We start from the raw sequence: 25,693 nt of genomic DNA, 5'->3' as shown, positions 1-25,693 counted from the left end.
AAGCATAAAATATTTCTAAGATTTTTAATTATTTCTAAAGATATTTTTTTCTTGGAGGAGGACATATGCTTTATTTTTTTCTTTAAATTTTGTTGTAGAGAATATACACAGCAAAACAGCAATTCAACAGTTTCTACAAATACGATTTAGTGACATTGATTACATTCTTCAGTTTGTGCAACCATTGTCACCTTCCTTTTCTGAGTTGTTCCTCTCATTAACATAAACTCATTGCCCTCTAAGGTTTCTGTCTAATCTTTTGAGTTGCTGTTGTCAATTTGATCCCATATAGATAGTTTCTAAAACAGCATAATGCTCAAGGCAGACCTTTTTTACTAGTTAAGCAAAACTATTGTTTGGCTTTAAGACTTCAGGGGATATTTTTGGTTTAAGATTTAAAGATTATCTCAGGGCGGTAGTTTCAGGGGTTCATCCACCCTCCATGGCTCTAGGAAAGTCTGGAATCCATGAGAATTTGAAATTCTGTTCTGCATTTTACCCCTTTTGATCAGGATTCTTCTATGGAATCTGATTAAAATGTTCAGTAATGGTAACTGGGTGCCACCCAGTCCTTCTGGTCTTATGGTAAAGATAAAATGTTATAATGAGTTCTCTGGAATTTTAAAATTAAAAACCTGACATAGATTTAGACTCAGATTTTATTTTGTAATACTAACAACAGCTATTATCATTATGACTACTACACTTTGTTGAGTGCTTTTGTTAAGTACTAAAGCCAGGCACTGTGTTAAGTGCTTTATAAATCATATCTTTAATCATCACAACACATATCTTAGGTAAGTGTCATTATGCTCAAACCAACTCCCAGAGTATAAATAACTTGCTCAGGATCACGTAACTGATACGTCACTCTGCTGGGATTCACACTATGGCCTGCCTTATCCCAAAGCACATGCAGTATTGCTTCAGTGCATGTGTTTAAAGCTCCTCCATGTGTCTGGACTCCATTTGTGGGAACATAATCTTACTTATAAAATGCCTGTAGATCCTGTGTTTTTGTGAACTATGCAGAACCTTTTAGGACTGTTATTCTCCTTTCCTTACCTTACAATTCATATAACATTTTCAATATCCTTGTACTGATCTTTATGAAAATATTTATAAATTACGAGTAAGCCTCTTCTGAGTTATTTACATGAAATAGGAATATGAATATACTCTTTACTATAGAGCAGAAATGTATTAGTCTAGTTTTCTCTCTATTGCAGAATTCTTTGCTGCTTCAAATTTCCTATCTTGTCAGGCAAAAAATCAAAACAGTTCATTGGAAGTCTCTTACATGCAAAGCAATGTGCTTGGTGCTATGAGATGACAAGAGGCGGCTTCCTACTGCAATGGCTTTCCTCTATTTGCCTAAGATCTGTCCATCCTTCAAGGTGCAGTACAGGTGTCCTTGCTCCCAAAAAGCTTTTCCTGGTCCTTTTTAGTTAGAATTAATTAATTCTCCCCATGTCATTCAGTAACATTGAATCAAATAAAAACATTTTTCCACAGAATGGTGGTAATTTTGGGGAGGAGAGGACAGTCGTGTTTAATATATTTTCCTCCAAATTCTAAATTCAAACTCTGAGGACCCTTCCTAGGCATTTATAATCCTTTGGAATTCGAGATTTATTTCTGCTTAAAAATGTGTTTCAAAACTGATTTTGCCTTTTAAAGTCCTTCTGTTAAGAAACTAGTTTATCATCATGCTGTTGTGCCATTTTTCTGTAGTACTTTTCTAATCTGAAGGGTAAAGTTTTGCTTGATTTCACATCTAAAAACAGCATTTGCTGTTTGAACTTTTAATAATTTGTAGAATGTGAACTAAAAAAGGAGAGCCCTAATTTTCTGACTCAAGAACAATGCTCCATGCAAAGGACCACTCCTTTTGCATGTCCCTATTGAGTTTTTAAATGATCACATATATGTGTTGATTGATTTAAGCTGATGACTGACCAGTATTGTAATAAGATGTGTCGGTAGGTCATGTTCTCTGGTGACTTGGTAACCAATTTTTCTCAAAGTTGTGTACTTCCCATTGTTGCCTGATAAGTTTTTTTCTTTTTTTACTCTGATATAGTAATGTGTTATACGATTATGTTTATCCTGAATTTACTTCTTTGAGATCCTATTAATTACATCATGAAGTCCCTAAAAAAAAAAGATAGACATAAATAAATAACATTTAAATATATATTAATGAAATGATTACAGATAGGAAAGGGTAAGGGCTAATAAATATATTCGGGTTTTGGGGGTAGCAATTGGGCTTCATGTGGCATCTTCAGTGTTTTTAGATTGCAGACATTTTCTTATAATCTCTTGCTCTGGGAACCAGGATGGTCATTTGGAAAGCATTGAAAGTATGGTTAGGGTTGATGAAAAATAAGAGTGTTCTTTTTGTTTGTGAGTTATCATATCTTCCATAATCTTGAATTTACGGTGCTTCTGTATATCTAATTTTGTATGCTTATAAGTAACTAGAGATCATTTTTCTTATGCAAATATCTAATTGAAAGTCTTTCAAAAGGCTATTTTACTAATGGTTTGAAAGAACCACTTCTGTTTAAAATTGTCTTATAGGAGGGAAAATTAGCATTCTTAAATTCTGTATTTCAGTTTGCTGAGAAATAAAAACCAAGTAATAGGGAAAAAATAAGACTTTCTCTTCAGTTGAACATGTTTATATTCTTAAATGTAAATAAATGTTTGTTAGAGCAGGACTTTTGGTTCAATAACTGCTTTGCTGGGGAAAATGTAACCAAGATTAGTAATGTTGCGTAGAAGTAACTTCCTTTTGTCCTTGAAAATTTTAAGCAGCTGCTTCTGTTCTCTATTGAATTATTGTAGTCACTAAGGATTACAATTACAAAAATTTTTTTTTTAAAGGAGACTGGCAGCATTCCTACTTTAGTTACACTGCTAATTAACCTTCAATTATTTGTATTGTATTAGGTGCTGTCGAGTTGGTTCCAACGCATAGCTATCCCCGAGAAATAACACGCTTCACATATGTAAAAGAAAACATCATAAAATACAAACCAGCAGTCTTAATGATTAGTATAGTCACTGGCATAATTCAGATTGACTCTATGTGTAATTAAAAATAGAGTCCTTTTCTAGTTTATCGCCCCCTAGAAAAATCTTAAGCATTCAACATCTTTCTAACTTTCATGGACCACCAAACCCTAAGACACTAAGAGGCTGCTTGTGCAGCAATTATTATTATATCCCTGTGTGGGGAGCCTTTGTGGCACAGTGTTTAAGCACTTAGCTGCTAACCAAAAGGTTGGCAGTTCAAACCCACCAGCCTCTCCATGAGAGAAAGATATGACAGTCTGTGTCTGTAAGGATTTACAGCCCTGGAAACCCTCTGGAGCAGTTCTGTTCTGTCCTGTAGGGTCACTATGAGTTGCAATAGACTCGGGGGCAACAGGTTTTATTTATTTATTTTTGGTGTAGGGATTGCTAGAAACTAGTGTTGGCCTGCAAACGATTAGCATTTCCTGGGTAAGTAGACTCATAAAACTTGGCCTTTCTCACTGTTTAATAATAACAGTGCTAAGATGAAGGCTTAGCACTTACCTAATTTGAAATTTCATGTATGGCTTTTATTAATATTTTGGTTATTCAGGAAGAATTGGTGGGGGATACTTTTAGCTTTATACAATGGTTAAAAATATAATGTTATCCCCAGAAAGGAGGTTTATATTGTTGAATTGTTCAGAGTGGAAAGGCTTTCAGTGTAAATATTTGAAAAACGTGAGAAGTAATTCTTGCTAGATATTAGAAAAATTATCTTTTTCTCTGAAATTGTTGCTCAGCTGCATTCCTTGTTTTACATCTATAATTGTCCATAGATTGACCTGAAGTTTGTATTTTGGAAATCTACCAAAATAAAAATGAAAACTTGAAATTAATAGTGCCCTTACTTTGCATGGAAACCCTGGTGGCATAGTGGTTAAGCGCTACGCCTGCTAACCAAAAGGTCGGCAGTTTAAATCCGCCAGGCACTCCCTGGAAACTCTATCGGGTAGTTCTACTCTGTCCTATAGGGTCGCTGTGAGTCGGAATCGACTAGACAGCACTGGGTTTGGTTTTGTGTTTTTTTTTTTTTTCACTTTGCATGTACTTGTTCTCCTTCATAATGGCACTTGAGAATAAATTTCAGATACAGTAGGGAATCATTCTGACTGGTGTGTGTATTTAAGGTAGAGTTTTATTTGAGATCTTTAACCATTATTCTAATCTATCCTTTGAGTTTTATTCTGATACCTTATTTGGCTGATTGAGAGTCACGAACAACTTATTTATTACTATAGTAAAATGTGTTTAGCTCATCATTCTGGTAGTTATACTTGTTTTGTGAACTAACTTGGCCTAGCGCCTCACAGACTGAACATTGATTCTTACAAATTTAAAAGTTAGCAACAGGAGGCGGGGCCAAGATGGCGGACTAGGTGGACGCTACTGCGGATCCCTCTTGCAACAAAGACTCGGAAAAACAAGGGAATCGATCACATACATAACAATCTACCAACTCTGAACAACAAGCACAGACTTAGAGACGGAAAACGAACAAATACGGGCAGACAGCGACCGTTTTCAGAACCAGGAGCCAGCGTACCAGGCAGGTGACCTTTGGAGCCTGATCTGGGGCAGAGCCCAGGGGGTAGATGGCACAGAAGGGGGGCCCACCCCTTCCCCCCCGAACACATCCCGGGAGGAAGTCTAGCTGGTTGGCGCGGGCGGCGTAGAGGCGCAGCCAGAGGGAGAAGCACCCGGGAGGCAGTGACTGATCTGGGAGTGGGGAGAACAGCGTCCCAGCGGGCGAGCCGTCCCACCGGGAGTTAGGCGAGAAGCAGGCGGGGCGCAAGTGGGGGAGGGTCAGCTATATTTCCCTAAAGTGACCCCGGGACGGGGTCCACACGTTCGTGAGGGAGGACGCACACCCAGTCCGCGCGTGGGACGCGGCACACCGGAGGGAGAAATCCCCGGAAGTGACTGGTCTCGGAGCGGGGAAAGCAGCGTCCCAGACAGGGAGCCATTCCGCTGGGATTTGAGCGCGCGTGCACGTGCGCGCAGGCGGGGCATGAGCGCGGGGTCCATTTTTATTCCCCTGAATTGACCCAGGGGGCGGGCCCACCTGGCCGTGCAGGTGTGACGCCTACCCAGTTCGTGCGAGAGGTGTGGCGCACCGGAAGGAGAAGTCCCCGGGAGGAAGTGACTGGTCCCCGAATGGGGAAAGCAGCGTCCCAGCCGGGAAGTCGTCCCGCTGGGATTTGGGCGCGCGCACTGGCGGGGCGTGACCACGGGGCCCAAATATATTCGCCTGAATAGATCCTGGGGGCGGGCCCAACCGTTCGTCCAGGAAACGCCCACCCAGTGCACGCCAGCGGTGCCGCGCACCGGAGGCAGAAGTCCCCGGGAGGAAGTGACTGGTCTCTGAGCAAGGAAAGCAGCGTCATAGCTGGGGACCCGTCCCGCCCGGATTTTGGCGGACGGGGGCGGAGCATGAACGCGGTGTTCAGCTCTATATTCTGTGGTGCTACACTCTTAGCTCTCTGATCCCTCCCCCACCCTCCCCAGGCGGCCCCATTAACATCCGAATACCCGGAGCCAGAGGGAGAATTCAGATAGGGATCTGACTGCATTTTTTTTTTAGCTGACTACCTGGAAAATCTAGTTTCCCAGTGATGGCTCGGAGACAGCAGTCCATATCAAACCACATAAAGAAACAGACCATGGCAGCTTCTCCAGCCCCCCAAACAAAAGAATCAAAATCTTTCCCAAATGAAGACACAATCCTGGAATTATCAGATACAGAATATAAAAAACTAATTTACAGAATGCTTAAAGATATCACAAATGAAATTAGGATAAATGCAGAAAAAGCCAAGGAACACACCGATAAAACTGTTGAAGAACTCAAAAAGATTATTCAAGAACATAGTGGAAAAATTAACAAGTTGCAAGAATCCATAGAGAGACAGCATGTAGAAATCCAAAAGATTAACAATAAAATTACAGAATTTGACAACGCAATAGAAAGTCAGAGGAGCAGACTCGAGCAATTAGAATGTAGACTGGGACTTCTGGAGGACCAGGGAAACAACACCAACATAGCTGAAAAAAATTCAGATAAAAGAATTAAAAAAAATGAAGAAACCCTAAGAATCATGTGGGACTCTATCAAGAAGGATAACTTGCGAGTGATTGGAGTCCCAGAACAGGGAGGGGGGACAGAAAACACAGAGAAAATAGTTGAAGAAATCCTGACACAAAACTTCCCTGACATCATGAAAGACGAAAGGATATCTATCCAAGATGCTCAGCGAACCCCATTTAAGACTGATCCAAAAAGAAAAACACCAAGACATATTATCATCAAACTTGCCAAAACCAAAGACAAACAGAAAATTTTAAAAGCAGCCAGGGAGAAAAGAAAGGTTTCCTTCAAAGGAGAATCAATAAGAATAAGTTCAGACAACTCAGCAGAAACCATGCAGGCAAGAAGGGAATGGGACGACATATACAGAACACTGAAGGAGAAAAACTGCCAGCCATGGATCATATATCCAGCAAAACTCTCTCTGAAATATGAAGGCGAAATTAAGATATTTACAGATAAACACAAGTTTAGAGAATTTGCAAAAACTAAACCAAGACTGCAAGAAATGCTAAAGGAGATTGTTTGGCCGGATGACCAATAATATCAGGTACCAGCACAATACAAGGTCACAAAACAGAACGTCCTGATATCAACGCAACTCAAATAGGGAAAGCATAAAAACAAACAAATTAAGACTAATTCTAAAAAATAAATAAATAAACAAAATAATACACATAACAGGAAATCATGGAAATCAATAGATAAACGATCACAATAATCAAAAAGAGGGACTAAATATAGGAGGCATTGAACTGCCAGATGGAGAGTGATACAAGGCGATATAGAAGGATACAAGTTAGGTTTTTACTTAGAAAAATAGGGGTAAATAAAAAGGTAACCACAAAAAGGAATATCAATTCCATAACTCAAGAAAAAAGCCAAGAAAAACGTAACGACTCAATAAACACAAAGTTAAACATTACGAAAATGAGGATCTCACAAGCTACTAAGAAAAACGTCTCAGCACAAAAAAGCATGTGGAAAAATGAAATGGCCAACAACACACATGAAAAGGCATCAAAATGACAGCACTAAAAACTTATTTATCTATAATTACCCTGAATGTAGATGGACTAAATGCACCAATAAAGAGACAGAGAGTTACGGACTGGATAAAGAAACACGATCCATCTATATGCTGCCTACAAGAGACACACCTTAGACTTAGAGACACAAACAAACTAAAACTCAAAGGATGGAAAAAAATATATCAAGCAAACAATAAGCAAAAAAGAAGAGGAGTAGCAATATTAATTTCTGACAAAATAGACTTTAGACTTAAATCCGCCACAAAGGATAAAGAAGGACACTATATAATGATAAAAGGGACAATTGATCAGGAAGACATAACCATATTAAATATTTACGCACCTAATGACAGGGCTGCAAGATACATAAATCAAATTTTAACAGAATTGAAAAGTGAGATAGACACCTCCACATATATAGTAGGAGACTTCAACACACCACTTTCGGAGAAGGACAGGACATCCAGTAAGAAGCTCAATAGAGACACGGAAGACCTACTTACAACAATCAACCAACTTGACCTCATTGACTTATACAGAACTCTCCACCCAACTGCTGCAAAATATACTTTTTTTTCTAGTGCACATGGAACATTCTCTAGAATAGACCACATATTAGGGCATAAAACAAATCTTTCCAGAATCCAAAACATCGAAATATTACAAAGCATCTTCTCAGACCACAAGGCAATGAAGCTAGAAATCAATAACAGAAAAACTATCGAAAAGAAATCAAATACTTGGAAAATGAACAATACCCTCCTGAAAAAAGACTGGGTTATAGAAGACATCAAGGAGGGAATAAGGAAATTCTTAGAAAGCAACAAGAATGAAAATACTTCCTATCAAAACCTCTGGGACACAGCAAAAGCAGTGCTCAGAGGCCAATTTATATCGATAAATGCACACATACAAAAAGAAGAAAGAGCCAAAATCAGAGAACTGTCCTGACAACTTGAACAAATAGAAACTGAGCAACAAAAGAACCCATCAGGCACCAGAAGAAAACAAATAATAAAAATTAGAGCTGAACTAAATGAATTAGAGAACAGAAAAACAATTGAAAGAATTAACAAAGCCAAAAGCTGGTTCTTTGAAAAAATTAACAAAATTGATAAACCATTGGCTAGACTGACTAAAGAAAAACAGGAAAGGAAACAAATAACCCGAATAAGAAACGAGAAGGACCACATCACAACAGAACCAAATGAAATCAAAAGAATCATATCAAATTACTGTATAAAATTGTACTCTAACAAATTTGAAAACCTAGAAGAAATGGATAAATTCTTGGAACAATACTACCTACCTAAACTAACACATTCAGAAGTAGAACAACTAAGTAGACCCATAACAAAAAAAGAGATTGAAACGGTAATCCAAAAACTTCCAACAAAAAAAAGTTCTGGCCCAGACGGCTTCACTGCAGAGTTCTACCAAACCTTCAGAGAAGACTTAACACCATTACTATTGAAGGTATTTCAAAGCATAGAAAAAGACGGAATACTACCCAACTCATTCTATGAAGCTACCATCTCCCTGATACCAAAACCAGGTAAAGACATTACAAAAAAAGAAAATTATAGACCTATATCCCTCATGAACATAGATGCAAAAATCCTCAACAAAATTCTAGCCAATAGAATCCAACAACACATCAAAAAAATAATACACCCTGATCAAGTGGGATTTATACCAGGTATGCAAGGCTGGTTTAATATCAGAAAAACCATTAATGTAATCCATCACATAAATAAAACAAAAGATAAAAACCACATGATCTTATCAATAGATGCAGAAAAGGCAATTGACAAAGTTCAACACCCATTTATGATAAAAACTCTTACCAAAATAGGAATTGAAGGAGAATTCCTCAATATAATAAAGGGCATCTATGCAAAGCCAACGGCCAATATCACTCTAAATGGAGAGAACCTGAAAGCATTTCCCTTGAGAACGGGAACCAGACAAGGATGCCCTTTATCACCGCTCTTATTCAACATCGTACTTGAAGTCCTAGCCAGGGCAATTAGGCTAGACAAAGAAATAAAGGGTATCCAGATTGGTAAGGAGGAAGTAAAGCTATCACTATTTGCAGATGACATGGAAAACCCTAAGGAATCCTCCAGAAAACTACTGGAACTAATAGAAGAGTTTGGAAGAGTCTCAGGTTATAAAATAAACATACAAAAATCACTTGGATTCCTCTACATCAACAAAAAGAATACCGAAGAGGAAATAACCAAATCAATACCATTCACAGTAGCCCCCAAGAAGATAAAATACTTAGGAATAAATTTTACCAAGGATATAAAAGACCTATACAAAGAAAACTATAAAACTCTGCTACAAGAAATTCAAAAGGACATACTTAAGTGGAAAAACATACCCTGCTCATGGATAGGAAGACTTAACATAGTAAAAATGTCTATTCTACCAAAAGCCGTTTATACATATAACGCACTTCCAATCCAAATACCAATGTCATACTTTAAGGGGATAGAGAAACAAATCACTAATTTCATATGGAAAGGAAAGAACCCCCGGATAAGCAAAACATTACTGAAAAAGAAGAAAGTGGGAGGCCTCACCCTACCTGATTTCAGAACCTATTATATAGCTACAGTAGTCAAAACAGCCTGGTACTGGTACAACAACAGGCACATAGACCAATGGAACAGAATTGAGAACCCAGATATAAATCCATCCACGTATGAGCAGCTGATATGTGACAAAGGACCAGTGTCAGTCAATTGGCGAAATAATAGTCTTTTTAACAAATGGTGCTGGCATACCTGGATATCCATTTGCAAAAGAATGAAACAGGACCCATACCTCACACCATGCACAAAAACTAACTCCAAGTGGATCAAAGACCTAAACATAAAGACTAAAACGATAAAAATCATGGAAGAAAAAATAGGATCTACCCTAGGAGCCCTAATACAGGGCATAAACAGAATACAAAACATTACCAAAAATGATGAAGAGAAAGCAGATAACTGGGAGCTCCTAAAAATCAAACACCTATGCTCATCTAAAGACTTCACCAAAAGAGTAAAAAGACCACCTACAGACTGGGAAAGAATTTTCAGCTATGACATCTCAGACCAGCACCTGATCTCCAAAATCTACATGATTCTGTCAAAACTCAACCACAAAAAGACAAACAACCCAATCAAGAAGTGGGCAAAGGATATGAACACACATTTCACTAAGGAAGATATTCAGGCAGCCAACAGATACATGAGAAAATGCTCTCGATCATTAGCCATTAGAGAAATGCAAATTAAAACTACGATGAGATTCCATCTCACACCAACTAGACTGGCATTAATCCAAAAAACACAAAATAATAAATGTTGGAGAGGCTGCGGAGAGATTGGAACTCTCATACACTGCTGGTGGGATTGTAAAATGGTACAACCACTTTGGAAATCCATCTGGCGTTATCTTAAACAGTTAGAAATAGGACTACCATACAACCCAGAAATCCCACTCCTTGGAATATACCCTAAAGATACAAGAGCCTTCACACAAACAGATATATGCACACCCATGTTTATTGCAGCTCTGTTTACAATAGCAAAAAGCTGGAAGCAACCAAGATGTCCGTCAACGGACAAATGGGTAAATAAATTGTGGTATATTCACACAATGGAATACTACGCATCGATAAAGAACAGTGACGAATCTCTGAAACATTTCATAACATGGAGGAATCTGGAAGGCATTATGCTGAGCGAAATGAGTCAGTTGCAAAAGGACAAATATTGTATAAGACCACTATTATAAGATCTTGAGAAATATAAAAAATGGAGAACACATACTTATGTGGTTACAAAGGGGGAGGGAGGGAGGAAGGGAGAGGGCTTTTTATTGATCAATCTGTAGATAAGAACTGCTTTGGGTGAAGGGAAAGACAACACTCAATACAAGGAAGGTCAGCCTAATTGGACTGGATTAAAAGCAAAGAGGTTTCCGGGATAAAATGAAAGCTTCAAAGGTCAGCGGAGCAGGAGCTGGGGTCTGGGGAACTTGGTTTGAGGGGACTTCTAAGTCAATGGGCAAAATAATTCTATTATGAAAACACTCTGCATCCCACTTTGAATTGTGGCGCCTGGGGTCCTAAATGCCAACAAGCGGCCATCTAAGATACATCAATTGGTCTCAACCCACCTGGAGCAAAGGCAAAGGAAGAACACCAAGGTCACACGACAACTAAGAACCCAAGAGACAGAAAGGGCCACATGAACCAGAGACCTACATTATCCTGAGACCAGAAGAACTAGTTGGTGCCCGGCCACAATCGATGTCTGCCCTGTCAGGAAGCACAACAGACAACTCCTGAGGGAGCAGGAGACCAATGGAATACAGACCCCAAATTCTCATTAAAAGACCACACCTAATGGTATGATTGTGACTAGAGGAATCCCAGAGACAATGCTCCCCAGAACTTCTGATGGCACAGGACAGGAACCATCCCCGAAGACAAATCATCAAGCATGAAAAGGACTGGTCAGTGGAGGGGAGAGAGATGCTGATGAAGAGTGAGCTAATTAAATCAGGTGGACTCGGGAGAGTGTGTTGGCAGCTCTTGACTGGAGAGGGGATGGGAAGATAGAGAGAGAGGGAAGATGGTAAAATTGGCACGAAACGAGAGACTGTAAGGGCTGACTCAATAGGGGGAGAGCAAGTGGGAGAAGGGAGTAAGATGTATGTAAACCTACATGTGACAGACTGATTGGAATGGTAAATGTTCACTCGAAGCTTAATAAAAAAAAAAAAAAAGTTAGCAACAAACTAAGACTTGCTCTTAATTGGAATACATACTTCAGGATTATATATTTGCTTAAGGAAAGCTTTATCGATAAACTTTTTACGGCATAATCTATAGTAAATCCTCCACTTCTCCAGACTGATATAGAAAGTATAATCTACTTTATTGAGCGATATGATTAAGTTTATTTTATTAATTTGGGATTGTTTAATCTACATTTTGTTTATATGACAGTATCAGTTAGCACTAAAACCATATTTAACATAATCTGTTTTGATAGTATGGAAGAAGACTTAAGGGTCTTTATAGTGTCTTGGGTTCCTCTTGGAAACCCTGCTGGCATAGTGGTTAAGAGTTCAGGTGTAACCAAAAAGTTGGCAGTTCGAATCCACTAGGTGCTCCTTGGAAACCCTATGGGGCAGTTTTACCCTGTCCTACAGGGTCGCTGTGAATTGGAACCGACTTGACAGCAAGGAGTTTGGTTTTGATTTTGGAGTTTCTCCTTACAGTATTATGTAACACTTTGATTGTATTGGCTTAAGGACACTATATTGAATTAAAAAATCATAATTTTTATGTATTGCTTTCCTTTTTTCTCCTTTTGGAATTTCTTTTTTGCCACAGACTTTTTGCAGTATTAATATTTTATACCTCATTGTGTGTTTGGTAACTCTTATTTATTTTTTAAGTTTTAAAGATGTGCAAAACTTCTGGAGTATCAGTTACTCAGTTCTACTTTTTTTTACTTCATGCTCCTCCCCAATTATTGGTGTTGTACTTTTTATCTAATTTCAAATTATCTGTAGCATGATACCTTTATTTTTCTTCCAGCTACTATTTGTGCATATAGCACTTCACCAGGTACAAGTTTGATATAAGTATTTCATTTTTTTCATCTCTGAAATCTCACTCCTGCTATCCAATTTGTCAGTCACTGTGCAGAGTGCGGAAACCCTGTAGCATACTGGTTAAGAGCTACAGCTGCTAACCAAAACGTTGGCAGTTTGAATCCACCAGGCGCTCCTTGGAAACCATATGGGGCAGCTCTCCTCTGCTCTATAAGGTCACTATGAGTAGCGACTTGACGGCAACAGGTTTGGTTTTGGTTTGGTGGAGAGTGCTACTGTCTCACCTGCCTCAAATTGGAAACCCTGAAAGCTGTCTGTTATTTCTTGACCTTTGCCTTCTCACATCTAGTCAGGGGCATTGTTCTCATTTTTCTCTTGGTGCTCTTAGTCACATTACTTAATCAAGTACCCGGCCATTTTGGGGCCTGACTTCCCTTTCCTTAGGTCCTAAATTTCCCAAATCAGTCTGTTCTGCTGCCAAAGTGTATTTTCTCACTTTTAAGTTGGCTTCTCAACACCTGCCACACTAACATCAAGCTCTGAACTTTGCCTTCTGTTGGGCTGTTTATTACACCCTTTTTCCTTATACTCTTCTCATGTCCTTTTCCTACGTTTAGCTTCCTGCTTTTACTTTCCTACTTGTAGTTTGCATGTATTTGTTCCTTATACTTGCTGTCATAACTCTTTGTCCTGTTTCTACTTTATCTTTCAATAAAATATAGTTAGAAGTTTGGATTAGGTGAGATCATATTTAGTCCATCTAAAAATAAATTGGTGTCTACGTACAGATACATACTTTGAGAGAAAACCTGTTTACCTGGGGTAGTTATTTGAGTTTATTCTAGAGATGCATGTTTTGGCATCTTACATTAAACTTTACTACCCCCATAATTATGTGATGTGTATCTGTTTTTACCTGTACTCCTGAATTCTAACATAACAGAACTTTATTTTAAATGTGTTTTAAATATGCTCTTGATTCTTCCTTTATATTTATTCCTGCCCAAATTGATGAAGGGCTACTATATCTGACTTGAAACATTACAGCTGAAGGGGATTTGGAGAATGTGAGTGTTGTATATTAGAGGAAATTATTAGGAAAAGAGAAATTAAAGAATTTAAGTTATCTAGCCTGGAGACAAGAAAAATAAACTTAATTTAATGAGATGGAGAAACAAATCACCAACTTCATATGGAAGGGAAAGAGGCCCTGGTTAAGTAAAGCATTATTGAAAAAGAAGAACAAAGTGGGAGGCCTCACACTACCTGATTTTAGAACTTATTATACCGCCACAGTAGTCAAAACAGCCTGGTACTGGTACAACAACAGATACATAGACCAATGGAACAGAATTGAGAATCCGGACATAAGTCCATCCACATATGAGCAGCTGATATTTGACAAAGGCCAAAGTCAGTTAAATGGGGAAAAGACAGTCTCTTTAACAAACGCTGGTGGCATAACTGGATATCCATCTGTAAAAAAATGAAACAAGACCCATACCTCACACCATGTACAAAAACTAACTCAAAATGGATCAAAGACCTAAATATAAAAATCTAAAACAATAAAGATCGTGGAAGAAAAAATAGAACAACACTAGGAGCCCTAATACATGGCATAAGCTGGGAGCTTGGATAACTGGGAGCTCCTAAAAATCAAACAGCTATGCTCATCCAAAGATGTCACCAAAAGAGTAAAAAGATTACCTGCAGGCTGGGAAAAAGTTTTTAGCTATGACATTTCCAATCAGAGTCTGATCTCTGAAATCCACATGATACTGCAGAAACTCAACAACAAAAAGACAAATAGCCAATTAAAAAACGGGCAAAGAATATGAACAGGCACTTCACTAAAGAAGGCACTCAGATAGCTAACAGATATTTGAAGAAATGCTCGTGAGCATTAGCCATTAAAAAAAAAAAAGCCATTAGAGAAGTGGAAATCAAAACTACAGTGAGATTCAATCTCACTCCAACAAGGCTGGCATTAATCCAAAAAACACAAAATAATATATGTTGGAGACACCATGGAGAGACTGGAACACTTATACACTGCTGGTGGGAATGTAGAATGGTACAACCACTTTGGAAATCGATTTGGCACCTCCTTAGAAAGCTAGAAATAGAACTACCATATGATCTAGCAATCCCACTCCTTGGAATATATCCTAGAGAAATAAAAGCCTTTACATGAACAGATATATGCACACCCATGTTCATTGCAACACTGTTTACAATAGCAAAAAGATGGAAGCAACCAAGGTGCCCATCAGTGGATGAATGGATAAATAAATTATGGTATACTCACACAGTGGTACAAATAAATTATGGTATGGATAAATAAATTACGGTATACTCACACGATGGAATACTGTGCAATGATGAACAATGATGAATCCATGAAACATTTCATAACATGGAGGAATCCGGAAGGCATTATGCTGAGTAAGATTAGTCAGTTGCAAAAGGACAAATATTGTATGAGACCACTATTGCAAGAACTCAAGAAATAGTTTAAACATAGAAGAAAATATTCTTTGATGGTTAAGAGAGTGGGGAGGGAGGGAGTATTCACTAATTAGGCAGTAGACGAAAACTGTTTTAAGTGAAGGGAAAGACAACACACAGTACAGGAGAGGTCAGCAGAACTGGACTAAAGCAAAAGCAAAGAATTTTCCTGAATAAACTGAACACTTCAAAGGCCCGTGTAGCAAGGGCTGGGGTTTGGGAACCATGGTTTCAGGGGACATCTAGGTCAACTGGCATGATAAAGTCTATTAAGAAAACATTCTGCATCCCGCTTTGGAGAGTGGCATCTGGGGTGTTAAACTCTAGCAAGTGGTCATCTAAGATGCATCAATTGGTCTCAGCCCACCTGGAGCAAAGGAGAATGAAGAACACCAAAGACACAAGGTAATTATGAGCCCAAGAGACAGAAAGGGCCACGTAAACCAGAGACTACATCAGCCTGAGACCAGGAGAACTAGATGGTGCCTGGCTACAACAGATGACTGCCCTGACAGGGAACACAACAGAAAACCCCTGAAGGAGCAGGATAGTAGTGGGATGCAGACCTCAAATTCTCATAAAAAGACCAGACTTAATGGTCTAACTGAGACTGGAAGGACCCTTGTGGTCATGGTCCCCAGACCTTCTGTTAGCCTAGGACAGGAACCATTCCCAAAGCCAACTCTTCAGACAGGGATTGGACTGGACTATAAGGCAGAAAATGATACCGGTGAGGAGTGAGCTTCTTGGATCAAGTAGACACATGAGACTATGTGGGCGGCTCCTGTCTGGAGGCAAGATGAGAAAGCAGAGGGAGACAGAAGCTGGCTGAATGGACATGGACATAGAGGTGGAGAGGAGTGTGCTGTCTCATTAGGGGGAGAGCAACTAGGAGTGTATAGCAAGGTGTGTATAAATTTTTGTATGAGAGACTGACTTGATTTGTATATAAAAAAAATTTTTTTTCTTTTGCTTTCACTTAAACCACAATAAAAACTTAAAAAGAAAAAACCTCAAAAAAAGAAAAACTTCATTGTCTGATTAACTTTCAAGTTGCAGATAGGAACAAATGGTTTAGATAAATTGAAAAAAAGACAAAAGATATAAATGTAACTCTGTATCCTTCACTTTCCCCATTCCCTAGTTTGCAACCTTTTATTGCCAGTGGAGTAAAGCAGGGCCTTCATTTCTTTGACGAAGAAACAGCCTTTCTTGTCTACTCTGTTGGCATACCTTGGACAGAGCCTAAAAGTCCACCTAGCCATATGACAGAGTCGGCCTATTTGACTTTCTAATCAGGTAACTAAACGTGAGGCAATCAGAGTTATATACTGGTCTGTCTTTCTATAGCTTCTGTCCCTTTCTGGGATATGGAAAAAGTGACTGGTTTGTTTTTTATTTCTCTACGGTCAGACCACAAGATGCTGTGAGCTGGCAGTTTTGTTAGCTGTGAAGTGTTTGCAGCATTGCTTAAAACCTGGGAGATACTATTAAGGGAGGTATGTGTTCCTTGCAAATTACTAGTTGTAAGTCTTAATGGAGGTAGGAGGTAAACTTGATGACCACTCAGTATTCTTTCAAACCTATATTTTCTATTCTAGTTCCCAGTTCTGTCTTTACATTTTCTTAGCCTAATTAACAAATTCATAATTTAGTATTTGTTCCAGATTTTATAGTGTTACACTATATAAACTTTGTGTTAAATATGAAGTGTGTTTGCTAATTCCATGTAATGGAGGCAGTGATAGTTCAGTGGTAGAATTCTTCACTGGGTGGGTTGGGTTATGTGGGACACCAGGGTTCAATTCCTGGCCAGTGCACCTCTGTCAGTAGAGGCTTGGGCACTGCTATGCTTTAGTGGAGCTTCCAGACTAAGACTAGGAAGAAAGGCTGTCAATATACTTTCTAAAATCAGCTATGAGGGGTGGGGAGGAGGTGACTGGAAGGCAGCTAAGGACAACAGCAGCAGCAGCAATGTGGAGCATGTGTGAGTGAACACATTGTAACTAAATTGGTGATAGAGTTTTTGTAACATGAATCATTGAATCAAGAATTGCTTGTTAGTTCAGTGAATAATTTTAAGATAAGTACTGTATAGTAATTGTTATGGAGCTTGTAATACAGCAGTAACTTTTTTTTTGGATATACTTTTGAGAATAGTAAAACCACATTATAAATTGTCCTTAGTAAAATGGTGAATAGCATTCTCTCTTATTGCTTGTTCTAGTTATTTAAAACATTGTTCTCAGTGCAATCTTAATCAAGTAAGGTATTTTGCAACTTCATTTTATATACCTTTGTTCATTTAACTACATATTTACATTTTAATAAGGAAGAAATGAACATGTTTATAATGATCAGTAGAAATGGCAATTTCATTATGTTCTCATGGCTGAAATATTTAAATTCTAGCATAATTGTCTTACATCTTCTTCTGCCTCATTTTATGAAGAAGAGCCTAAGTCTTACAGTGAATATAGGAAGACAGTTTAGTTAACAGTTTAGCTGTTGTATAACCTAGATGCCTTTTGAAGCTATTGCTATGAATAGCTACACTAATTTCCTTTAATATTTTTATTAAGAAAAAAAGAGGCACAATGGACAAGAGAAGAGAGATTTGCTGGATGAATAGCTGCTACTTATCTTTTCATCCTTTCTCAAGACACTGCTTCCTTTGATGGCCAAGGGAGGGGATAAGAGGCATAATATCTTGTGTTTCTTGTGTGCCAAACTGGTTATTAATGTGAAAATCTCATTTTCTCTAGGAAGTTTTATCAGTATTCTCAAGGCTGGTCCTTTCCACCTTTTTCCTTCTTATAGCTCCTTACTCCTCTGTTCCTTACTAACATCTCTCTGATTTACCAGAGCAAGGGGTGTTAATTATGTTGTAGCTAAAGTACTTAAAAAGATGTTAAGTGGAAAGGGAATTGAGCTTTATTGTACATGCACAAGAAGGAAGAACCAGGATAAATGGGTAGAAATAGACTGCTCAGTGCATGGAACGGCTTTCTAAATGAACTATTCAGAATTAAGATTACCTGCCTTATGACCTTCCTAGGAGTGGTGTAGTGAGATGTTGGGCTAACTGATTTGTAGGATTCCAGGATTTTATAATTGTACCTATTAGTTTATCAGCTTTGTTATACATTCGTCTTTTCCTTATTTGTCTCTTTAAGCAGTTACCTTAAAGATTATAGTTTATATCTGATGTTCTGTAGTTTTTCTGTGATCCGTCTGGTTATGAGTTCATGTTCATTTGTCTTGTTAAGAACTTAGTGTGCTTCTTCAGTCTGTTAATGTTTTTCTTCAATTCTGAAAAATTATTGGTCTTTATCAGTGGAGATTTTGCCTTTACTCTTTTTTCTGTATTTCCTTCTGGTGCTCCTATTATGCCTATGTTAAATCCTTTTATTTTGTCCTTCTTTTTTTTGAACTGCTCTTTAGGATTTTCCATTTCTTTATCTGTTTGTGTACACTCTGAATATTTTCTTCAGATATTTTCTAGTTCACTTATTCTCTGTTTAGCTATATCAGCCCTGATGTTTAACCATACATTGAGTTCTTAATTTCAGTGTTCATTAACAATAGAAAAAAATAGAAACAACCCAAATGCCCATCAACAGCAGAATTAAAAATATATTTGGTATACAATGGAATATGATATAGCATTAAAAATTAATGAATTTTAGCTGTATGCAACAACATGAGATGAATCTCAGAAACAATGCTGAGTAAAAACAAGTTACGAAAGAAAATACAGGGTTTTTGTTAGGTGGCATCAAGTCGGTTCCAAGTTATAGCGACCCTATGTACAACAGAATGAAACACTGCCAGGCTCTGTGCCATCCTCACAATCGTTATGCTTGACCCCATTGTTGCAGCTACTGTGTCCATCCATCTCCTTGAGGGTCTTCCTCTTTTTCACTGACCCTCTACCAAGCATGATGTCCTTCTCTGGAAACTGATCCCTCCTTATAACATGTCCAAAGTATGTGAGACGTAATCTTGCCATCCTTGCTTCTAAGGAGCGTTCTGGTTGTTCATTCTTAAGGCGGTCCATGGTATATTCAGTACTATTTGCCAGGACCACGGTTCAAAGGGATCAGTTCTTCTTCAGTCTTCCTTATTCATTGTCCAGCTTTCACATGTATATGAAGCAATTGAAAACTCTATGGCTTGGGTCAGGCGCACTTTGTCTTCAAGGTTACATCTTTGCTTTTTAACACTTTAAAGACGTCTTTTGCAGCAACTTTTTCCAGTGGGATGCATCTTTTGATTTCTTGACTGCTGCTTCCTTGGGTGTTGATTGTGGATGCAAGTAAAATGAAATCCTTGACAACTTCAGTTTTTTCGCCGTTTATAATCATATTGCTTATTGGTCCAGTTGTGAGATTTTTGTTTTATGTTGAAGTGTAATCCCTACTGAAGGCTGTGGTCTTTGATCTTCATCAGTAAGTGCTTCAAGTCCTCTTCACTTTCACCAAGCAAGGTTGTATCATCTGCATAACACAGGTTGTTAATGAGACTTCCTCCAATCCTGGTACTCTGTTCGTCTGTCTTCATAATATCCAGCTTCTCGGATTATTTGCTCAGCATACAGATTGAATAAGCATGGTGAAAGGATACAACCCTGACGCACACCTTTCCTAACTTTAAACCAATCAGCATCCCCTTGTTCTGTCCGAACGACTGCCTCTTGATCTATGTACAGGTTCCTCATGAGCACAATTAAGTGTTCTGGAATTCCCATTCTTCTCAATGTTATCTGTAATTTGTTATGATCCACACACTCAAATGCCTTCGCATAGTCAATAAAACACAGTTAAACATCTTTCCAGTATTCTTTGCTTCCAGTCAGGATCCATCTGACTTCAGCAATGATATCCCTGGTTCCACATCCTCTATTTATGTAAGTCCAAAAGTGTATACAACCAAACAATATATTATTTAGGGTAATACAAACATTTGTGGTAAAGTTATAAAGACGAGCAAGGGAATGATGAATAGAATTCAGCTTAGAGATTACCTTAGAGGGTAAAGGGAGATGGTGGGTTAGAATGGGGCACCCAGGAGACTTTAAAGGCAATGGTAATGTTCTTTATCTTAAACTGGGTGGTGTTATATATATGTTAATTGTGTTATTATTATTTTTACTACATTTCTTTTGTACCTACTGAGTATAATAAAAACGTCTTAAAGACCTTTTTTTCAAAACAGATGAGTACAACTATACTCTAATTATCAGCACAGATATTTTCTTTGAAGAAATAAATTTATGGAGTTTATTTAGAGTTAACTTGTTCAAGTAATTATTGAATTTTCATTTCATTTGTCTCTAGCACTTTTTAAAAGCTTGAGGTATCATAATTTTGTTTTTAGATACTCATATGATACATATCACTCTGTTTATAATAGAAGATATTACATAAAATTTTTAAAAACCAATTCTAAAAATTAAAGTGCCGTTATCAAGCCTGTCATATATTCACATCCTTGTTTAGAAGCCCTGTGTTGACAGTTAAGCCCTCTGCTGTGTCTCTCAAGCGATTGACATGACAGCAGTCTATGGAGTTAGCTATGCGATTATGTACAGACTGGGGTTACTGTAGGTTATTCTTTGAAAATAGGACTTCAAGCAAAGCATCTTGTATTCCTTTTGCAGAAATGTTGCTGAGGTGCTGCTGAAAGGGCCAGAGATGCAAGGATTTGGGACACATTTTGAACCTTTAAGCTGTATGACATTGGCCTCCTTTCATAATTAATAAAGAAGAAGCAGGAGCTTAGGATATATTAACACCAACTCATTAATGTACTAACCCGACAATGTTCTGCAAATAATTCTACAGTGTAAAGAACTGGATTGGGACAAAATAAGATAATTTCATATTTTACTCAGCTTATAATATGACTCGATGGAGGAAAATTTGATAAGCATGAGGGAAGAACATTCTTTTCATGTTCGTTACAGGTAAGACTTACTTTCTTAGTAGGTGATTTTTAATGCTTATTTAAACATGTATTTAATGCTAATCCATTTCAAATTTAAATGTGAAAATATTCTAAATATCTCAGCCATAGTACCTTCTGTTAATAATATGTCCTTTTTGTTGTGGTTATTATAACATTTTGTACTCTTTCTATAGGATAATGGTGGTAGAGACCAATTATATATTATGATTTATTTATTAATATTCTCTGGAAGAATTTTTATGAAATGTTCCTTTATATTTTGTAACTGTTTATATGATGTAAATATAAAAATGGAATATTATTTCAAAATCTTTGAGGATAAAAGGTGGATTTTTCTTGTTGATTCTTTTTGTTGTTGTGGTGCTCTAAGTGAAAGTTTACAATTCAAGTCAGTTTCTCATACAAAAACTTACACATACTGTTACGTGACCCTAGTTGCTCTCCCTGCAATGTGACAGGACACTCCTCCTCTCCGCCCTATATTTCCCGTGTTCGTTCAGCCAGCTCCTGTCCCCCTCTGCCTTCTCATCTGGCCTCCAGACAGGAGCTGTCCACGTAGTCTCATGTGTCTACTCAAGCTAAGAAGCACAGATGGATTTTTTTAAATGTGTCAGCTGAATGACCTAACTTTCGTGTTTTAATTTTTAAATGTTAATCGTTTATAAATGAGCTTTTTAAAGAATGGGTATTAAAGTTGGAAAGGGCAGATACTTTCTACACATGATAAGCCCATAGCCACTTTAATGTTCAGTGATAAAATATTAATGGCATTTCTGATGCAATTATGAACAAAGCACAGATACCTGCATCACCATTATTTAACACTTGTTCTAGAAGTTCTGGTCTGTACTCTAAACCATAAAATAAACACAAGCATAAATATTGGAATGGAAGACATTATGTGTGAGATGATTAGATACTAATATATTATCAAAAGTGTTACAAGTTAATTGTTAAATAACAGAACTTTATAACAGTGAATAGAATTCAAAATCTGTAATGAGTGAAGGTATTTACTACTAAATCTTAGACATCTGAACACATGCTTAGGAAATAGTGAGGAGATTTGTCACATTAGGGCACAGTACCAAGGAAGTTTATGCAGGTGAGATATCGTTGTTGTGCGCCATCAAGTCAGTTCCGACTTATAGAGACCCTGTAGAGCAGAGTAGAGCTGCCCGCAGGGTTTCCAAGGAGCCTCTGGTGGATTCAAACTGCTGACCTTTTGGTTAGCAGTTACAGCTCCTAACCACTGTACCACCAGGGCTCCAAGGTAAGATGAAGGCATTTCTATTAAAATTTTTAAGTTTCAAATAAAAGAAAATGAAGACATTCAACATAATTAAAGTGAACTTTTAATATATGAAATACCCTCGCCCTCATGAAGTCCTGCCAGTTTTTCCTAAGTGTTTCTCAGGCCATCTTTTCATCTGTATCCTCCTACTGCTACTGTAGTTCAGGGAAGGATCACATTCCCTGCAGACTATTTCAGGAGCTCCTTTAGTACCCCCATTCTCCATTCTTAGCCTCATAAAATCCTTCTTTTAAATTTGTTACTATTAGGCTCAGTCTGAAACTCAGAGCTAGCCATATAGCCTTTCTGTTTATGGTGGCAGAGCTAAGCTTAACATAGCGCAGAAGATCTTTCATTATTTGGTCTCTACCTTTTCCTTCAGCCTTACTTCATACCAGTCATTTTCTTGTAATTTGAGCTCTTGTTCCCTGCATGTGTCGTGCCGTTTCATGTCGTAGTGCCTTTGCTATGCTATACCCACTGCCTTGAATGCCCTTCCCACTTTCTTGGCTTAGCTAATTCTACTCAACATTTAATTTCAGCTCAGAGATGGTCTCCTCCTGATAACCATTTCTAAACTTCATAGTTTGGCTATGTACCCTCCCTGTATGCACATAGCATCCTTGCATATATCTTTCTTAGCACTTACTGTATTAAAATTCAAAGTATCTGTTTATATGGCTGTTTCCTCCTCCTTTGCCTTTCTCTTCTTTGACCATTAACTGCTTTAGGGTAGCCATGATGCCTAGCTTGGTTTTTGGGACATAGTCCACATTTGATAGAATGTCCACTGAACTTCACTGGACTCCGACATAACCATCAAATGAACCTAATGAGTTGTTTATATGTCTTGCTGAACGTTTTGAAGAGTGGTATGCTACCTAACACAGTAAGAGCAGTAGATAGGGAGGAACGATTGTACCTCTGCCTGTTGAAAGATCTTAGATTTGTACTTTTTCCATGACACAGGTCAAGCGTGGTGATATATTGGTTTAGGCCTTCACCATGGGAAACTTTAAAATTCTGTAGCTGTCTGTAGTAAAATATACCATACACATCCCTGGTTTCATCAGTCAGTGCTCTAAGGTCAGAATTCTGTGTATTGATGGGATTGCTGTGCTGATAAATGAGGGAAATGGTTTGTACCCTTAATGTTGGGAGTCATGCCTGATAGAAGTTACTCTTCTACTCTGGTGAATACTACTTAGCATGTTATGTTTTAAACATCTGGTTCTTCCATTATGGAGGTTCTCATTTATCCCTGGAAGAGTTTCTTTGCCACAATGACTTTATAATTTTGAAATGGAATATTTTCTTTGGACACTAATGAACCTTTTCAGGGATTTCAGGAAGCTTTATGAAATATTTGGGAAGGTAGAGAAAAATGGAGACTGATCATAACATGGAGTTAGTTTCTAAATCTTTCTAATAAACATTTAAATACTTTGTATGTTATAAAAATTAGACTATTACACATAAATTTTAAAGGAATACAGTTTTGGTATTAAGTTCTTAAATTTTGCTAGATTGATGTTCTTGTCTGAAAAATAGTTTGAAGTAATGTGGAGTGGTGAAAAGAATACTGGATTTGGAAAACAAAGACAGAATTTCACTTCTTAGCTCTGCCATTGTGTGACCTTAAGCAGGTCACTTAACCTGTCTGAACATCAATTTCTTGTTCCGTAATAATACCTATTTCAGAGAGTTATTTTGAGAATGAAATTTGATTTAATATAGTAAAATCTGTGAAAGCCAGAACCTACGTAAGGAGGAAACCAGTCAGATATGGAAAACTCAAATATTTTCCACTAAAGCAAGTAGTAGAAAAGTAGTAAGGCTGCACCCTGTCGAAGGCAGAAAACTAGCAAGATGCAGAAAAACAAGGCGAGTTCCAGTTCTCACAGGTTTTACTGTATATGTTAAAATCACTTTTAAAACTAAGTTACCATACAAATTTTAAACGAAGATAACTTTGTGCTACTTTTCCTTTTATAAAATAAATTAGAAGAATGAGATCCATGTGGTAAACTGAGCGGACGAAATTGTTTACCGGGGCTAGGACTGGTGGTAGAAAAAGGTCCATGCCCAAGGAGAACGTGGAGCTCGGGTTAGAAAACCAGATGCCTTGCCCACAGAAGATGGAGAGCTGTCTCTTATTTTAAGTCCTGAATCACTTCATTTATTTCTACATAGTATGTAAGCCCCTTGAGAGCGAGTCTGATTTGGACATAATGGGTATTTTTAAATCATTCTAAATGGTGTAGCATCAAGGTTGCTTTCACTGATGTACTATAACACAAGAAACCAAGTTTAAGATAGTAAGAAAGATAGTAAAGGTCAAAATATATTGTAGAAGAAAAATTAAATTAAAAAATAAGAAAAAAAGATAAAAATTAAAATGAAATGTTTGTGTAGAAAATGAGAAATTATAATTAAAATGTTCAATCTATTATTAGTAAAAATGAAAACATTTCAGTCAAGGATAATATGCCTTGTTTATTTAGTTATTAGAAAAGCACTTTCCTTGATTATACAGCTAGATAGACCATTAGGAAGAATAAGAGAGAGGCTTTGTGTATGGGATATATTTTAAAGGAGAAGTATTTTCCTGGTTTGTCTTCTAAGTCTGGGTATGTTCTTTGTATCACCACAACTGGTAAACAAATGAAGTAATTCTATTCTCTCATAGAGACAGGGGATATGAAATTACCTTCTCTGTTACTATTTAATGAACTTCTAAAAAATTTATAAACTAACCTACCCTGATTAGCTGCTCACAGTTTTGCTATTAGATATATTTGATGGAGTTATTTTGGATTTTGCCAGAGTTATTGATTTGTCTTCTAATAAAATATATCAGAGCCATAATATAGCTCAGAATTAATCACTAGAGAGTTTGGGACTTTGTTTAGAACATTAGTTACTGAAATTACTTTTCTAAGGTGGTTTCTCCTATAGGGCAGTCGCACTCTGTGACCTTAGGACAGCAGGGTTCCAGTTTGTTACCACTGTTTCTAACAATAAGTATGTAAAACTCCTTTTCAAAAATTTAAAGATGTTATGTATGGCACAGTTAAGCCTATAGTT

The 25,693-nt window shown here is 37.6% G+C and overlaps 1 protein-coding gene across 2 annotated transcripts in view; it reads left to right on the top strand.

Annotated features, from left to right (window-relative positions):
• Positions 1 to 25,693, top strand: part of GPSM2 (G protein signaling modulator 2) — a 64,794-nt gene that overhangs the window by 2,250 nt on the left and 36,851 nt on the right. Inside the window, exon 2 of one of the 2 annotated variants that reach the window (XM_049880184.1) lies at positions 21,005 to 21,310. The exons of the other annotated variant lie outside the window; for it this stretch is intronic. Within the exon in view, the coding sequence (XP_049736141.1) occupies positions 21,255 to 21,310 (56 nt within the window). The 5' untranslated portion in view covers positions 21,005 to 21,254. The remainder of the gene's footprint in view (positions 1 to 21,004; positions 21,311 to 25,693) is intronic. 2 annotated transcript variants of the gene reach the window in all.

Source organism: Elephas maximus, chromosome 3, assembly GCF_024166365.1.
Source record: "Elephas maximus indicus isolate mEleMax1 chromosome 3, mEleMax1 primary haplotype, whole genome shotgun sequence".
In the NCBI taxonomy this organism is placed as follows: Eukaryota; Metazoa; Chordata; class Mammalia; order Proboscidea; family Elephantidae; genus Elephas; species Elephas maximus.
This window is presented reverse-complemented; position numbering and strand designations above follow the sequence as displayed.